We start from the raw sequence: 15,232 nt of genomic DNA on the forward strand, positions 1-15,232 counted from the left end.
AGGAACACAGAAGCAGAGGTTCAAAACACATAAGAACCCAGAAGGTTGCACACTTCTGTTCAACTGAAATGGGTGGATAAGATTTTTAAAGGAGTGAACAGCTAGGGACATGACCCTAATTTACTCCAAATGATTATGTACTACAACTTCAACTATCACATTTCTATGGTGATTAACATACACACCATTACATCCAATGACATTCACTTGCTTCAAGAAGCTATTAAACCAGGCCCCTTTAACCTGCAGACCTCCAGGTGCTTGGGACTCCAATCCCAGAAGCCCTAGCCAGCTTGTTTGATGATAAGGAAATCTGGGAGCTGAAGTTCCAAAATACCTGGAGGGCCTCAGGTTGAAGAGGCCTGAAAACGATTAAAATACAGTAGAGTCTCACTTATCCAACACTCGCTTATCCAACATTCTGGATTATCCAACGCATTTTTGGAGTCAATGTTTTCAATACATCGTGATATTTTTGTGCTAAATTTGTAAATACAGGTACTACTACGTAGCATTACTGCGTATTGAACTACTTTTTCTGTCAAATTTGTTTTATAACATGATGTTTTGGTGCTTAATTTGTAAAATCATAACCTAATTTGATGTTTAATAGGCTTTTCCTTAATGCCTCCTTATTATCCAACATATTCGCTTATCCAACATTCTGCCAGCCCGTTTAGGTTGGATAAGTGAGACTCTACTGTACTCAGAAGGCCTCTGCCTCCTGCTAAAACACCACAATGTAGGTACAAGGTGAACGCTCTTGAGAGGTAGGTCCAAAACTCTGCCTTAAAATCCAAGGAACTGATTTATTTGTGGTCTCCCATTCTCACTGGAGAAAATAAATATTATCAGTCCCTGTAACTAAAAGTATTAATAGAGATCACTGATGTAAAGGCTTAGCCTAATTATAAGCAATATGTCTGGATTATACCACAGCACAATGCAAGTGTAGGATCATATGCTGAATTGGTTCTCAATAAAAAGACGTGTCCTTCATGTATGACTTATTAATGCATTGGTGTTTTCTAAGAGTATACACTGGGACAGAGGTGCATATTCCATCCCCATCCCATCTATTCCCAGCTTCCCTGGACAAATTCTGCAATAATCCATGGGATAGAATGCATGGTGAAGATCCAAAAAAGTCAAGTACGGAGGAGCTGGGGCTCCTAACTTCTTTATATGCTTGGAAAAAAAGATGTTAGACTAGATCTATTGAAAGCTAGGTTGGAACGCTGCTTCCCAACTTCTCACTTTCTGGTATAAACTTAGAACTATCATTTACATAAATTTACAGTATGGACAGCCTAAACAAAGATGTATCACTTTAGGAGCAACAAATCCATCATTTAAGTAATCATAATAGTAGTAAATGATTACGTAGGGAAAGTTGTATGTTAAAGATTATTTACCTTCAAGTTCTTTTTGACTTTTCTTTTCTTTTTTCTTCTTTGGCATCTGGTTTAGGCCTTGCCGATCGAGCAAATTGCTGAAGTTCTTATTAAGAAAACTGATTGCAAGAGTGATTCAGCAGCAATAGAAAGAAGTGCAAAATAAAGACATTTCCGTGTATGATCACAACCTTAATTATTACAAGTAAAAAAATTATCATTTGTTGAATAAATTATTCCACAATTTGACATAATCTGCCTCAACATAAGTACATTGGAATTTTAAAGAAATTTTGTTTTACAAAGAGATAAAATGTTAATGCAACCAAAAGGTTGTCACATTGAGAAGACAAGCTTGTTTTCTGCTGCTCTAGAAACTAAGACATAGAACAATGGATGCAAATTGCAGGAAAGGAGATTCCACCTAAACATTAAGAACTTGCAGATGGCTAGAGCTATTTGACAATGGAAAATGCTGCTACCGAGTTTCCTTCTCGGTTACATGGAGGTAAGATGTCTATCTGTTGGGAGTGCTTTGATTCTGGGTTCCTGCTTGGCAAAGTAGTCTCTTCCAACTCTAGGATTCTAAAATCAGTATAGAATTGCACTACTAATGTATTATCTGAATAATTTAATTTTAAATTACCTTGTAAATAATTATGTCTATATGTGGAAAGGTAACCTGATTTCTGTGCAGATTGTTTTTCTTAATGCAAAACACATACTGTGATCCAAATAAATATTCACTGATGTTCTGTAATACATACAATCAGAAGCAAAAGGAGAAAGTCTACATTGTAGTGCTCAATATGTAAACTATGCAAAAGGTGTTGATGTATATTTTATAAGAAAGCAAACAAAGAGCAACTTAAGACTGTGAAGCACCGATAGCTCTCAAAATACTCCCAAGAATCACAAAAACCAAGGCGTTTCTTGAAGATCTTGAAGACTGTATTAGCCCTTCACACTGCAAAGATCTTAACTGGAGAAAGCTTTACTACACAGATAGAACCTCTGGTTTCCAGTACTTCAAAGTGCCAAATTGATGCAACGTATTAACATGCAGAAGAATGTGCTTGCAAAGAAAAGATCCCCCAATATAAAAATTGGGATGATCCAGCTTCTTGAAGGTTTTACAGTGTTTTCAGATCGGGTCTACTTGAAACTGGCATTAGACTTCAGGTGGCAACATTTATTCTAAAGCCTTCGACTGTGTGGATCATAATAAACTTTGGCATGTTCTTAGTGGTATGAGTATACCAAGTCACCTTGTCTGTCTCCTGAGAAATTTGCATAAAGACCAAGTAGCCACAGTAAGAACAGACCAAGGAACAACAGACTGGTTCAAGATTGGGAAAGGAGTACGGCAGGGCTGCATACTTTCGCCCTACCTATTCAACTTGTACGCAGAACACATCATGCGATGTGTGGGGCTTGAAGAATCCAAGATGTCCGGCTGCTCACTGAAGGGAAGGATATTAGAGGCAAAGATGAAGTATTTTGGCCACATCATGAGAAGACAGGAAAGCTTGGAGAAGATCATGATGCTGGGGAAGATGGTAGGAAAAAGGAAGAGAGGTCGACCAAGGACGAGATGCATGGATGGTATCCTTGAAGTGACTGGCTTGACCTTGAAGGAACTGGGGGCGGCAATGGCTGACAGGAAGCTCTGGTATGGACTGGTCCATGAGGTCACGAAGAGTCGGAAACGACTGCGTGAATGAAGAAGAAGAAGGCAATATTTAACTGAAAACAAAAACAAAGAGGTTCATGAAAGGATACAACCACCATTGGCTTGTCAAACAAAAGGTATCCATTGACTTCCTTCAAGGCTTTTGTAGCGGCTTTCTCATCAGGAAGTCCAATAAATGCTTGCCCCTTCATACGGCCTTCTTTCATCAAGCGTATATCAAACCTAAAATAAGGGAACAAACACAGGGCTCTTTATTTGACAATTAAATGTGACAACAGAGTTATTCATGTAAACAAAGCACAGCAATGATTTGCTAAATTGTTCTCTCAGAACATAAGAACGGCTAACAGAACTTTCTTCTACAGGCAATAAAGCCATGATAGACCATTTATTTGGATTAGCCATAAGCAACAGCTATGAAAAAACATAAACATGTGAAATTGTACTGAAACGGGGGAAGAAAGTCTCTTTCAAAAGTCTTGGAAACCACAAATCCACATTTTGCATCAATTTCCCACCAGATCAGTGATGGAATAACAGGATGGCATTGTGGATTCACAGCACTATCCTGTTAGTGTTGTGGGAACTGCCTCAGCAATTTCCCCTAAAAAACCTAAAATTCCTGAGACATTCAGAAAAAACTCCAAAAGTTACCCAATGCAATGTTTTGGTTTTTTTTTTTTACTCCACTGAGGTAAGTGTTAAAAAGATAAAGTTGCTGTTATTGTTTTACTGGAAAATGGATGAAACACAAAGTTTGCAAATGTATCATGACTCAAAAGCACCCCAACTAGTAAGCCAACAGAAGTCCAACCTATGCAAAATATCCTGAAGTTTACATTATTACTTACATTATTCGTTCAACTTCGGATGAAAAATCAACATATCTTCCAAAAATAAACTTCAAGTCCTAGAAGAAAGATAAAAGCATGTAGAGAAAAACTAGCAATCTTGGATAAATGAAGCAAAAATACCTTTTTGCATATTTCCAACTTACTTTTTCCTGAACTTGTTTAGAGAGATTTTTCACATATATTCTACAGTTTGGATCGCCGGGCTCATAGTTTTTGAAGACAGAGAGTGTTCCCATTTCTTGAAGAAAGAGGAAAGTTAGTTGTACATGTGCATTCTTAAGGACAATTTCCCTACTTAAATCTTTGAAACCTACAAAAACATAGACATTACATTAAACATCTGAAAGTTATAAATCAGCAAATGCAGAATCAATCTAAAGAAGGCAATTGTTTTAAAATAAAAGATACTAGCATTTACAATGCATATTATAAAATAATTAAAAGTAATAAAAATCACCTTTCTTTGATACTCTTCCTTTTTCTAGTTCTCTTTTAGAAATGAATTCCGAAGGTATTTCATCATCATCATCATCTTCCATCTCTTCTGCATGATTGGAACTGGGAGCAGGAAAGATTTTTCCAAATCCTGCATTATTTACTTCGTCAATTGCTTGCATAAAAGAAAAGAAGTCAAGAAGACGTAATTGGGATGTGATCAAAAGACACATGGGATTTCATCTTTAACTGAAAATGCACTGCACCCCCTGAAGTAAGGATGGAAAAAACATCACCAAAGACAACATGGCACAGTTCTAAATCATATTTCAACACTTCTATCACAATTCAAAATGTTCAATTACACATTTGGCCAGTTTTTACACTACAATAAGCCAGATAGTGAATGAAAAGTTTACTTCTCAATCACTATGGCAGGAGTGACTGAAGAAAACATAAAGCTTTGCTCTGGGTTTTGCTGTTTGAATACAGAAATGGCCTTCCCTCTCATCTGCTTCCTTTCTAACACCCTCCTAGAAGAGTTTTCATGGGGTAATGATGTCTCCACTGAAGCTTTATCACCAATCCTTGTTTTCTTCAACAAGCCATTTTTTTTTTCAAATTTCAATCATTACAGGGACAGACAGTGAGGTGAAATCTTCTGAAAAGGGGCATAGATTGTAAAACAAACACCACAAGGGTGTTAAGCCTTCCCTATGCTGGCACATATATATTTTGGCTGGAGTTACACTTAAAAAAATATACCTGTTCCAACTTACATACAAATTCAACTTAATAACAAACCTACAGAACCTATTTAGTTTGCAACCCAGGAACTGCCTACACTATTTATAGACACCAAGACAGGGTTCCCAGTTTCGTCTTCTCATACCATCCATCCAGGGAAGTTTCTTACAACAATCAAGTACACTGTCACCAATATTAGAGATGAAAGTGATAAGAAAGAGTGGTCCATCTAAGGCCAACTTTTGAGTTCACCAAAGAGTAAACATTTAAACCATACTTTAAAGACAAGTAACAGACTCATAGCTCAGGTTGACAAGCATTTGGATGCAAGTGGTTTCTAATTATGAAGTTTGAATTTTGTACATTGAGCAATTCCATACCATCAATGTGCTCTTTCTCCAAGCTCTGCTGAAGAATAGCAGGTGGGTCAGCAGAAATGTGAAATTCTATTTTTTTGGGACCTACAGGCTGCGGCTGCTCAAACACATCAGAAGGCGATAGTGCTGGATGCAAATTACTGTGTAAATACAACATGAAGACAATTAAAATGTCTTTTCTGAATCATTTTTTAAAAATTGAATACTTATTTTACATTTGTTGGATTATTCAGTTCTAAAAAATGTAAAACAGCAAGTAGTCAAAACAATATTTTATAAAGGTTATGGGTTGACCAAAAATTGACAGGTGATCTAAATGCACATGCATACACTTTTACACTTTCTAGAATGCAGGCCATTTCTATCTTCTAGTTTTGACTATTTCTTCTTTTAAGTAAGTCTAACAATAACTACCGACACTTGTTTCACAGATTTTTTGCAGACAGTGTGGGCCACTGATTTACTCAGCCACTTCTTCCCATAAAAGTTCAGGGGGTTTCACACTGATGAAGTCATTTATTGTTTAAAAGTTGCAGAGGAGAACCTGATCCCAAAACTATTACAAACACCTTGGGGGCCTGGATGGATCCCTCCCCCCTTACACCCTTTCAGAAGTGTGGATGACTTTCAGCAAAGAGAGACTTTCCTACAAAATACTGCTTTCATGCCTGTATTGTCCTTGCTCCATTAGGCAACTAGCTTGCCCAGCTATAAACCAACCTTTAACTATGAAGAATCCTCTGCAAAATCCCCATCTATGCAGTTTCCCCCAAAATTTCCAAGGGAAGCACAGAAAACAAGACACTACATGACATCTAGTAATAAACATATTTATGAAATATTTCAGAAAAAAGATCTGTACTTCACTGAAATGAGGCTTTATCATATTATTCTTACAAGGACAACAGAGAATTATCACTGCACTGGGCAGTGACAGTAGTCTGAATTGAATTGCTCATCCCAAGTAAAATAACCCACTAAATCATTTAGATGTATATAAATGTTTACTTATTATCCAGAAATTGAGTCAATGACTCTATCAATTGAATTTAAATCTTTGTTTTCACATTGAGGCATTAGGGGAGGTAAACATACCAATCTCACTAGGAAGGAATAAAACTTTAACTCATTTTAGCTAAGATACAGAATATAGTTGTCCTGTGCTTCTGTCAAGCCTGTAAACTGCATTTTTTCTGCTACACATTTTAATAGTAAATTTGTTTCAAACAACAAATAGATCATTTATTCAACTGAGAAACCAAGAAAGCACATATGAAGGAAAGCATTCCTTAGCAGCATTCCTTGTTATCATTATCATGTTCATACCTGGTGGGAGGAACTAAGGAGATGTTTAATAAGTCTTTTATTTTTCTCTTTTTTCTTGCACGGTGCTCTTTTGTGGGTATCTGACGTTTTGGTTGCAGTGTTGCTAGCTCCATCAGTTTTGTAAATCTGTATAGTAACACATTGAATACACACATTAAGTTTGTTATGCTAGTTTTAACCAAATCAGTTTTTCCTGCCACCCTTCTTGGGCTTATTTGCTTTTCAAGAAGAGCTCACTGATGCCCCATGTTTACAATCCAGAATGATGATGGATGCCTTTACTTCCTTCTTGCTCATACATGAAAGGGCAAAGGAAGTGAGTGGTCATCAATTCCACTGCCCTGGTAAACTGAAGAGAAGTAGTAAGCCTCAAGAAATGTTTTGGTAATTTCTTGGGCTAGGCCATCTATATATATAAAAGGGTAATGAAATTTCGGCCTAGGACAAAACAACAAAACTACACATCCCAGAAACACTAAACTTGGCAGCACAACCCCTCATCCATGCCTCTACGTTCATACAACAAAAAGAAAAGAAAAATAAAGTCCTAATTAGAGGGAGAGGAATAATTGTTTTTATCCAATTGCTGCCAGTTAGAAGGCTAAGCTCTGCCCACTTGGTCTCCTAGCAACCCACTCAGCCCAGGGGACAGGCAGAGTTAAGTCTCACTTAGGCCTCTACCACACTGCCTATAAAATATAGATTATCTGATTTGAACTGGATTATATGGCAGTGTAAACTCAAGGCCCTTCCATACAGCTATATTACCCATTTATAATGGATTTAATGTAAGGTAAAACCTTTACCCTTTACCTTAACTACTACCAGTTCCTCAATACTTTATTTCCCATACCACCATACTTCGCCACAGCAACGCGTGGCTGGGCACAGCTAGTCTATATATATTTAAACATGTTGCTCTTCCTTGAAAGTTACTTATGAGGTTGCATGATAACTATACAGAAATATCAACTAAAGAAAATATGTATGTGTGTTGTGCACATATAGTTTCAAAATACATATTTATGTCTGAATGTATGTTATTCTATATGTGCATGTACGAGTATAATATTCTGAAAGTGTATCTGTACACCAAAAGGAAAAAGCTGCAAAGGAGAATCTGGTCCCAAAACCATTACAAACACCTTGGGGGGCTGGGTGGATACCCCATCCCCCGTTAGGGACTTACTGCACAATATTACAAACCTTTCTTTTTCTTCTTCATCAGCACTTTCATATTCTGACTCATCTTTGCTTGAGTCCTGACTCTCATCTTCTTCAGGCAAAGGAGGCTCTTCGGGAGGCAAAGGTGGAATAGGTGGTGGCAAAGGGATATATTCTTCATACTAAGGGATAAAAAGACACAAAAAGCTTTCGACACTGAACTCATATACACAAACACATATACAGGCAGTACCCAAGTTACAAATGAGATAGGTTCTGTAGGCTTGTTCTTAAACTAAATTTGTATGCAAGATGGAACAAGTAATTTTAAAAGTGAAACTCCGGCTATTTTTTTTTTTAGTTTTGGATAACATAAGGAAGGGTAAACACTCTTTTAACATTTGTTTTGCCACTGTACCCCTGTTCAGAAGATTTCATCTCACTTTCTGTCCAGCGACAATTTGATTTTGAAGATTTTGGCTTGTCATGAAAACAAGGATAGGTGATAAAACTTCAGTTTCTCATGGTAACTCTTAAGAGGAATGAATTTCCCTTCCTATGGGTAGATTTCCTCTCACTTCTTGTCTCACTCCTTGTTTGTATACTAGGAGTCATATGTAAGTTGGTTGTTTGTAACTGAGGGATTTTGTGTGTGTATCTAAAAGCATTCTCCAATGTAAATATGATTTTTCTACATGAAAATATAATTTTGAACAACAAAGTGTTTTATGTGTTGTCAAAGACTTTCATGGCCGGGATCACATGGTTGTTGTGTGTTTTCCGGGCTGTATGGCCATGTTCAAGAAGTATTCGCTCCTGACGTTTCGCCCACATCTATGGCCGGCATCCTCAGAGGTTGTGAGGCATTGCCTTAGATGTGGGCGAAACGTCAGGAGCGAATACTTCTCGAACATGGCCATACAGCCCGAAAAACACACAACAACCACAACAAACTGTTTTGCTGCATCATGTCCTAGCCCACAGACTCTCTGAACAAGGTGGAAAGGGAAAAAAGGAGCAATGTGTGAAGAAAAACATATCCTATTAAAAGTGGGAGGCAGGAATAAGATTAACCTTTCTGAGTTGCTCACTCTGGTAGATACTGAAAAGGTCTACTTTTCTTGCCTGTTAGAGTGAGTGGGAGGAGCAACCCATCCACTGTCCCTCCCTTCTCTGCAGATAGGTCAAATCAGTTGAAAGAATACAATTAGGCTCAAGAAGCCTAAATAAAAAGCCATTTTTAACTTGGTACCAATATAAAGTCAATATTTATATCACGCCTATCTAGGGAGACATTCCATAACCAGGGCAACACAGCAGAGAAGACCCTCCCCCCATGTCTTCATACTAACGGAACACAAATGAGGACCCCTCTTTCTGACCTCGATCCTGAAAATGGCATATTCCATGCCCTCTTATAGAAAACAACATATAAAGATATTATCTAATGTCAATAAAATCCACATGACACCACTTTTAAAGAGAAATGTATATCATGAATTCCCCTTCAGAAACGTAAAAATATTTTCTCCACTATTTTGCTGGAATGAATTGCCACCGTAACAGATTTAAAAGTGATGAGATGTTGGAAATAAGGATATTCAGTCTGGGTAGATCTTGACTAGAGAAATTGATCATATTTGTCATGACTTCAATTTGTTTTCACTTATTTGCGGAAGCTTTTAATAGAACATGCAATATATGAACTTCCTTTTATATTGTTAGAAATGTCCATTCTCCCCTCCTGCTATAAAAACAGTATCTCGATCCTAGTTTTAGTATAAGTCCACTTGGGAAGGAAAAGGACAGGATCCAAGGATATACAAAGATAAAAAAACACCTTTATATGTTTGACCAAAGTGTTTCAAGAACGGTTTGCAAGGTGGCATAAAGAAGAAAATCAGACTCAAAAACTGCACTCAGATCATGCCATTACTTCTGAGAACCCAGGAGCTGTTTTTGTTGCTTCCCAAACTTAACAAAAATGCTTTTACTTGCACCTTGAATGATAAGGTTACATACCATGGGAGGTCGAGCAGTAATTGGCCCAAAAGGAGGGGGAAGATTCATTTTGTTCATGAGATGCAAAACCTGAAAACAACAGTTCTGCTTTCAGTATTCAAAGTGTTTCAGTATTTATACCAGCAATCCTTACATAAGTTTTTTTAACTCAACATACATAATAAGAGCAAAAGCAGATTTTATAGTTGTTCCACACTTCTAATACATAATGAGTAGAAAATTGGAAGTTTTGGGATAAGAAAAAGAGGAATAAGAGCAGAATACTACAAATGATTTAAATTGAACTGTGTGCCAAGTATGTATCTTTCAAATATGTTTACAGAATTTTTTCTCACTTAAAAAAGAAAATGGCAATAAAAAAGAGGAAATTGAACATGGTCAAATGAATCAGTAGCCAGAAAAAATGTTGGAAGGAAAGGGGGGGGGGGGAGAGGGGAAAAATAAAGGAGGGAAAGAAGGGAAATAAAAAGGTAAAGATAGAAGGAAGGAAAGAGAAAGAAGGGGTGAAAGCAGGAGGGCAACAGCCCCTCTAACACATGGACAATGCCAGGTATATATGTTAGTTATTGATAAAGGCATTGAAAAATTGCAAATAGCGTGCACATGAAAAAGCATTCCTTTCAATGCAATGGAAGTGAATGCTTCTTTGAAGAGGTAATCCATAAACAAAAACTAATAGGCTGCTGAAATAACGTATGACAGACGATTATTACTATCTGAAAAACATTTATTTAGTTTGGAACAGAAAAACTGGCCTTATTAGGTAAATACAATTAACTACATGCATTGCCTTCCACCATATTGATGCAGTGGAAAAATTAAGAAAGGGCACTTTGAAAAAATCACCTTGGTAAAAATCACCTTGGTAATACATAGCAGAAGAATTTCACAACAGAACTATGCAATGGCAGCACAGACAAGGTTTAAGCCTTGAATTCAAACGACTGCATCCACATACCTGTACATAAAACTTGGGCACACTTGCCAAGGCATTTGCAATGTTAGCTAAAATTGCACTGGAGGGTGGTGGGTATAGATACTTGAGGCAAGAATTTAGAGGAAAGGTTAACCTGTGAGGGAAAACAAACACATTTATAGTTAAACAGAGAGAAGCAATGTGACCATATTAAAAACTGACTAAGCAGAATACAACCTGTAGGTGTAGACTTTTAAAATAGTCTATAATTAAGCTTGTAGCTTGCAAATCAACAATTCCAATAAATCAGACTTAAGATCTTTGATCTTAAACTGGGAGTTCCATAGTCATACTACAATATCAATGCAAGTAAGACTTGTGCATTTCTTCTTTCCTGAACAGTAGCCCCTCATTTCAGATGGCAGGCCATTTTTTGAAATGAAGACAAATTTCAAAAGCTGGGTCACAATGATTTAAAGGCCATCACTTCCCTGGGCATATTTATTTATTTCCAGAATTTATACCCTACCTTCTCACCCAGGGGGACTCAGGGCGGCTTACAACAGTTGGCAACATTTAATGCCAAGAACATAATAATAAAACAAAAACAGTACATATAATCAATTAAAACTATAAAAATACATCATTAAAATACATTATAAAAATTAAAATATATGTAAATTAGATCAATTTGTCTAAAAACCTCATGCTTCAGCCTTCAATCGGACCATGTCGACGTTATCGTATTACTCGTTAAAAGCTTGTGCACACAGCCATGTTTTCACAGCCTTTCTGAAACCCAGAAGAGTTGGGGCTTGTCGGATATTTGTGGAGAGGGTGTTCCACAGCCGGGGAGCCACCACTGAGAAGGCCCTGTCCCTCGTTCCCACCAGCCGCGCCTGCGAGGCAGGTGGGACCAAGAGCAGGGCCTCTCCAGATGATCTTAGGGATCTAGATGGCTCATATGAGGAGCTATGTTTGGATAAGTAAATTGGGCCAGAACCGTTTAGGGCTTTATAGGTCAAGAGCAGCACTTTGAATTGGGCTCGGCAGCATATCGGCAGCCAGTGGAGCTGGCTTAGCAGGGGGGTGGTACGCTCCCTGTATGCCGCCCCAGTTATTAATCTGGCTGCCGCCCGTTGTACTAGTTGGAGCTTCCGGGCCGTCTTCAAAGGCAACCCCACGTAGAGAGCGTTGCAGTAATCCAAACGGGATGTAACCAGAGCGTGGACCACCGTGGCCAAGTCAGACCTCCCAAGGAACGGGCGCAGCTGGCGCACAAGTCTCAGTTGCGCGAATGCTCCCCTGGCCACCGCCGAGACCTGGGGCTCCAGCGTCAGCGATGAGTCCAGGAGAACACCCAGACTGCGAACCTGTGTCTTCAGGGGGAATGCGACCCCGTCCAACACAGGCTGTAACCCTATTCCCTGTTCAGCCTTACAACTGACCAGGAGGACCTCTGTCTTGTCTGGATTCAATTTCAATTTGTTGGCCCTCATCCAGTCCGACACAGCGGCCAGACACCGGTTCAGGACCTGAACAGCCTCCTTAGTGACAGGTGGGAAGGAGTGACAGAGCTGGACATCATCTGTGTACAGATGACACCGAACCCCGAAACTCCGGATGATCTCTCCCAGCGGCTTCATGTATATGTTGAACATGGGGGACAGTACTGACCCCTGCGGGACCCCACAAGACAATGGTTGTGGGGTCGAGCAGGTGTCCCCCAATGACACCATCTGGGAACGACCCTCCAGGAAGGACCGGAGCCACTGCAAAACAGTACCTCCAAGACCCATCCCGGCAAGGTGCCCCAGAAAGATACCGTGATCGACGGTATCGAAGGCCGCTGAGAGGTCCAGCAGAACCAGCAGGGACACACTCCCCCTGTCCAGTTCCCGGCGTAGATCATCGACTAAGGCGACCAAGGCTGTCTTGGTACCATGCCCCGGCCTGAAACCAGACTGCACCGGATCTAGAAAATCAATGTCAACCAAGAATGCCTGGAGTTGTGCGGCCACCACACATTCCATGACCTTGCCCAAAAAGGGGTAGATTGGAAATAGGCTGAAAGTTCTCCAATTGAGTGGGGTCCAGTGATGGCTTCTTTAACAGTGGTTTGATCACAGCCAATTTGAGGCTCGCTGGAAAAATGCCTTCCCGAAGGGAGGCATTCACCACGACCTTCACCCACTTGGCCAATCCCCCTCTGGCTTCTCTCACCAGCCAGGATGGGCAGGGGTCTCGGATGCATGTGGTAGCCCTCACCTATCCAAGCACCTTGTCCACATCCTTGAGCTCAACCAATTGAAAAGAATCCATCAAAATGGGACAAGCAGGTGCTCGCGTTACATCCTCGGAAGCTGCCGTTAATATGGTGTCAAAGACAGAGCGGATCAAAGCAACTTTGTCCGCAAACTTTGTATGCAAAACAAAAGTTTACTTAAGTCCCCTCCGAATGATGCCTAAAAGCAGGGTGGTAATAAATAAATAAAAATAATAATAATTGTATTTATACCCTGCCACCATCTCCCCAAAGGGACTCGGGGCGGCTCACAGAAGTATGACCAGTGCCAAACATAAACACGTTGACTGTAAAATAAATATTCATATATATACCAATCTACAGACAGATGTTTATGGAACCTCAGAAAAGAAAAAAATGAATGATTTTGCTTTATACAAACAGAGCCAAGTACGAACCCATGACTAGGAGCAATTCCACTTTCAATTTTGAGACAGTTTACATCTTTTCGTTCCTTTTCTTCTTTTACTGGTTCTTCAAGGCTAAAACACAAATAATACAAATTCACATAGCAAGAATTGGAACCAAAGTGACATTATACAGTAGAGTCTCACTTATCCAACATTCACTTATCCAACATTCTGGATTATCCAACGCATTTTTGTAGTCAATGTTTTCAATATATCGTGATATTTTGGTGTTAAATTCGTAAATACAGTAATTACTACATAGCATTAATGCGTAATGAACTACTTTTTCTGTCAAATTTGTTGTATAACATGATGTTTTGGTGCTTAATTTGTAAAATTCATAACCTAATTTGACATTTAATAGGCTTCTTCTTAATCCTTCCTTATTATCCAACATATTCGCTTATCCAACATTCTGCTGGCCCGTTTAGCTTGGATAAGTGAGACTCTACTGTATTACAACATAAACTACATTTAAAAAAGCAATTCTTTTACATAAATTTTGGGGCGAAGTGATAATCAAGATTTTACAAGAAAGACCTTTTTATATACAGCTATAATGAACACTCAATTATTATCATTTTTTGAGAGTCATATGGCATGTTTAATTTTGGTTCACAAACATGAATCCAGATTCAATTCCGTTTGTCTTGTGTAAAGTTCTTCAGTTTATGTATAATGCTCTCCAGTCCCATAAATTGCCAAAACAAACCCCCCAATCTATATACGGAAAAGGTCCAGAGATATACTTCTATTTTGCTTCCTTTTCATCCCACTATGATTCTGAGCTGGGAAAAATGAAAGGGAATTGTTTCCAAACAAGAAATATTGACATTTAGTTCACAGTCCTTCAGAAACTACAGTGTTCTCGGCTACTTCGCTGTTCGCTTATAGCAGACTTGCCGTTTTGCAGGAAAGTTTATTTATTTATTATTTATTTATTTATCCCATTGCTGCAGCTTCTTGTGGAGGGCTTCGCCTCCTCTTCCGAGTCCTCCGCGTTTCCCAGCATGGCCGGCTGGAGCAGCTGTAGGGGTCTGGTTGCCTTTTCCAGGCTCTTCTGCTGCCGCGGCAGCCCGCCCTCCTTCGCTCACTTGCGGAGTGAAGCAGCATTCTTTCTTCCCTGGCAGAGGCAGCCAGAGCCACATGGAAGTGCCGAAGCAAGGGGGCAGCCCTGAAGAAGCAGCAGCAATGGAGTAAATAAAATAATGTATAAATATTAAAATTAAAATAGCGTCCCTACTTCGCGGATTTCCACTGATTGAGGATGGTTTTGGAACGTAACCCCCGCGATAAGTGAGGGAACACTGTATACACAAAATCTGAATGTGAACATGCAGTTACAAAAAGAATAAATACAATAACAATGGAGTGAAAAAGAATACATCTAAAGAACTGGGTATGAGCACATATTATCTGAATATTTCCAAATGTATTGATTGCTAAAAAAAAAAAAATAGTGAGCTTATAATAAGCCCCTGGTGGCACACTGTGTTAAAGCACTGAGCTGATGAACTTGTGGACCAAAAGGTCCCAGGTTCAAATCCTGGGAGCAGAATGAGCACCCGCTGTTAGCCCCAGCTCCTGCC

At 39.1% G+C, this 15,232-nt stretch overlaps 1 protein-coding gene across 4 annotated transcripts in view; it reads right to left on the reverse strand.

The window, feature by feature from the left end:
• Positions 1-15,232, reverse strand: part of rnpc3 (RNA binding region (RNP1, RRM) containing 3) — a 29,607-nt gene that overhangs the window by 2,651 nt on the left and 11,724 nt on the right. For all 4 annotated transcript variants that reach the window (XM_062977950.1, XM_062977949.1, XM_008109133.3 and 1 more), the window contains exons 4-14: positions 13,632-13,715; positions 10,971-11,082; positions 10,013-10,081; positions 8,033-8,172; positions 6,827-6,952; positions 5,504-5,640; positions 4,399-4,551; positions 4,085-4,179; positions 3,939-3,997; positions 3,177-3,309; positions 1,416-1,492 (exon numbers count right to left, since the gene is read on the reverse strand). In XM_062977950.1, the coding sequence (XP_062834020.1) occupies positions 1,418-1,492; positions 3,177-3,309; positions 3,939-3,997; positions 4,085-4,179; positions 4,399-4,551; positions 5,504-5,640; positions 6,827-6,952; positions 8,033-8,172; positions 10,013-10,081; positions 10,971-11,082; positions 13,632-13,715 (1,183 nt within the window). In that variant the 3' untranslated portion in view covers positions 1,416-1,417. The remainder of the gene's footprint in view (positions 1-1,415; positions 1,493-3,176; positions 3,310-3,938; positions 3,998-4,084; positions 4,180-4,398; positions 4,552-5,503; positions 5,641-6,826; positions 6,953-8,032; positions 8,173-10,012; positions 10,082-10,970; positions 11,083-13,631; positions 13,716-15,232) is intronic.

This window comes from Anolis carolinensis, chromosome 4 (genome assembly GCF_035594765.1).
Source record: "Anolis carolinensis isolate JA03-04 chromosome 4, rAnoCar3.1.pri, whole genome shotgun sequence".
Lineage (NCBI taxonomy): Eukaryota > Metazoa > Chordata > Lepidosauria > Squamata > Dactyloidae > Anolis > Anolis carolinensis.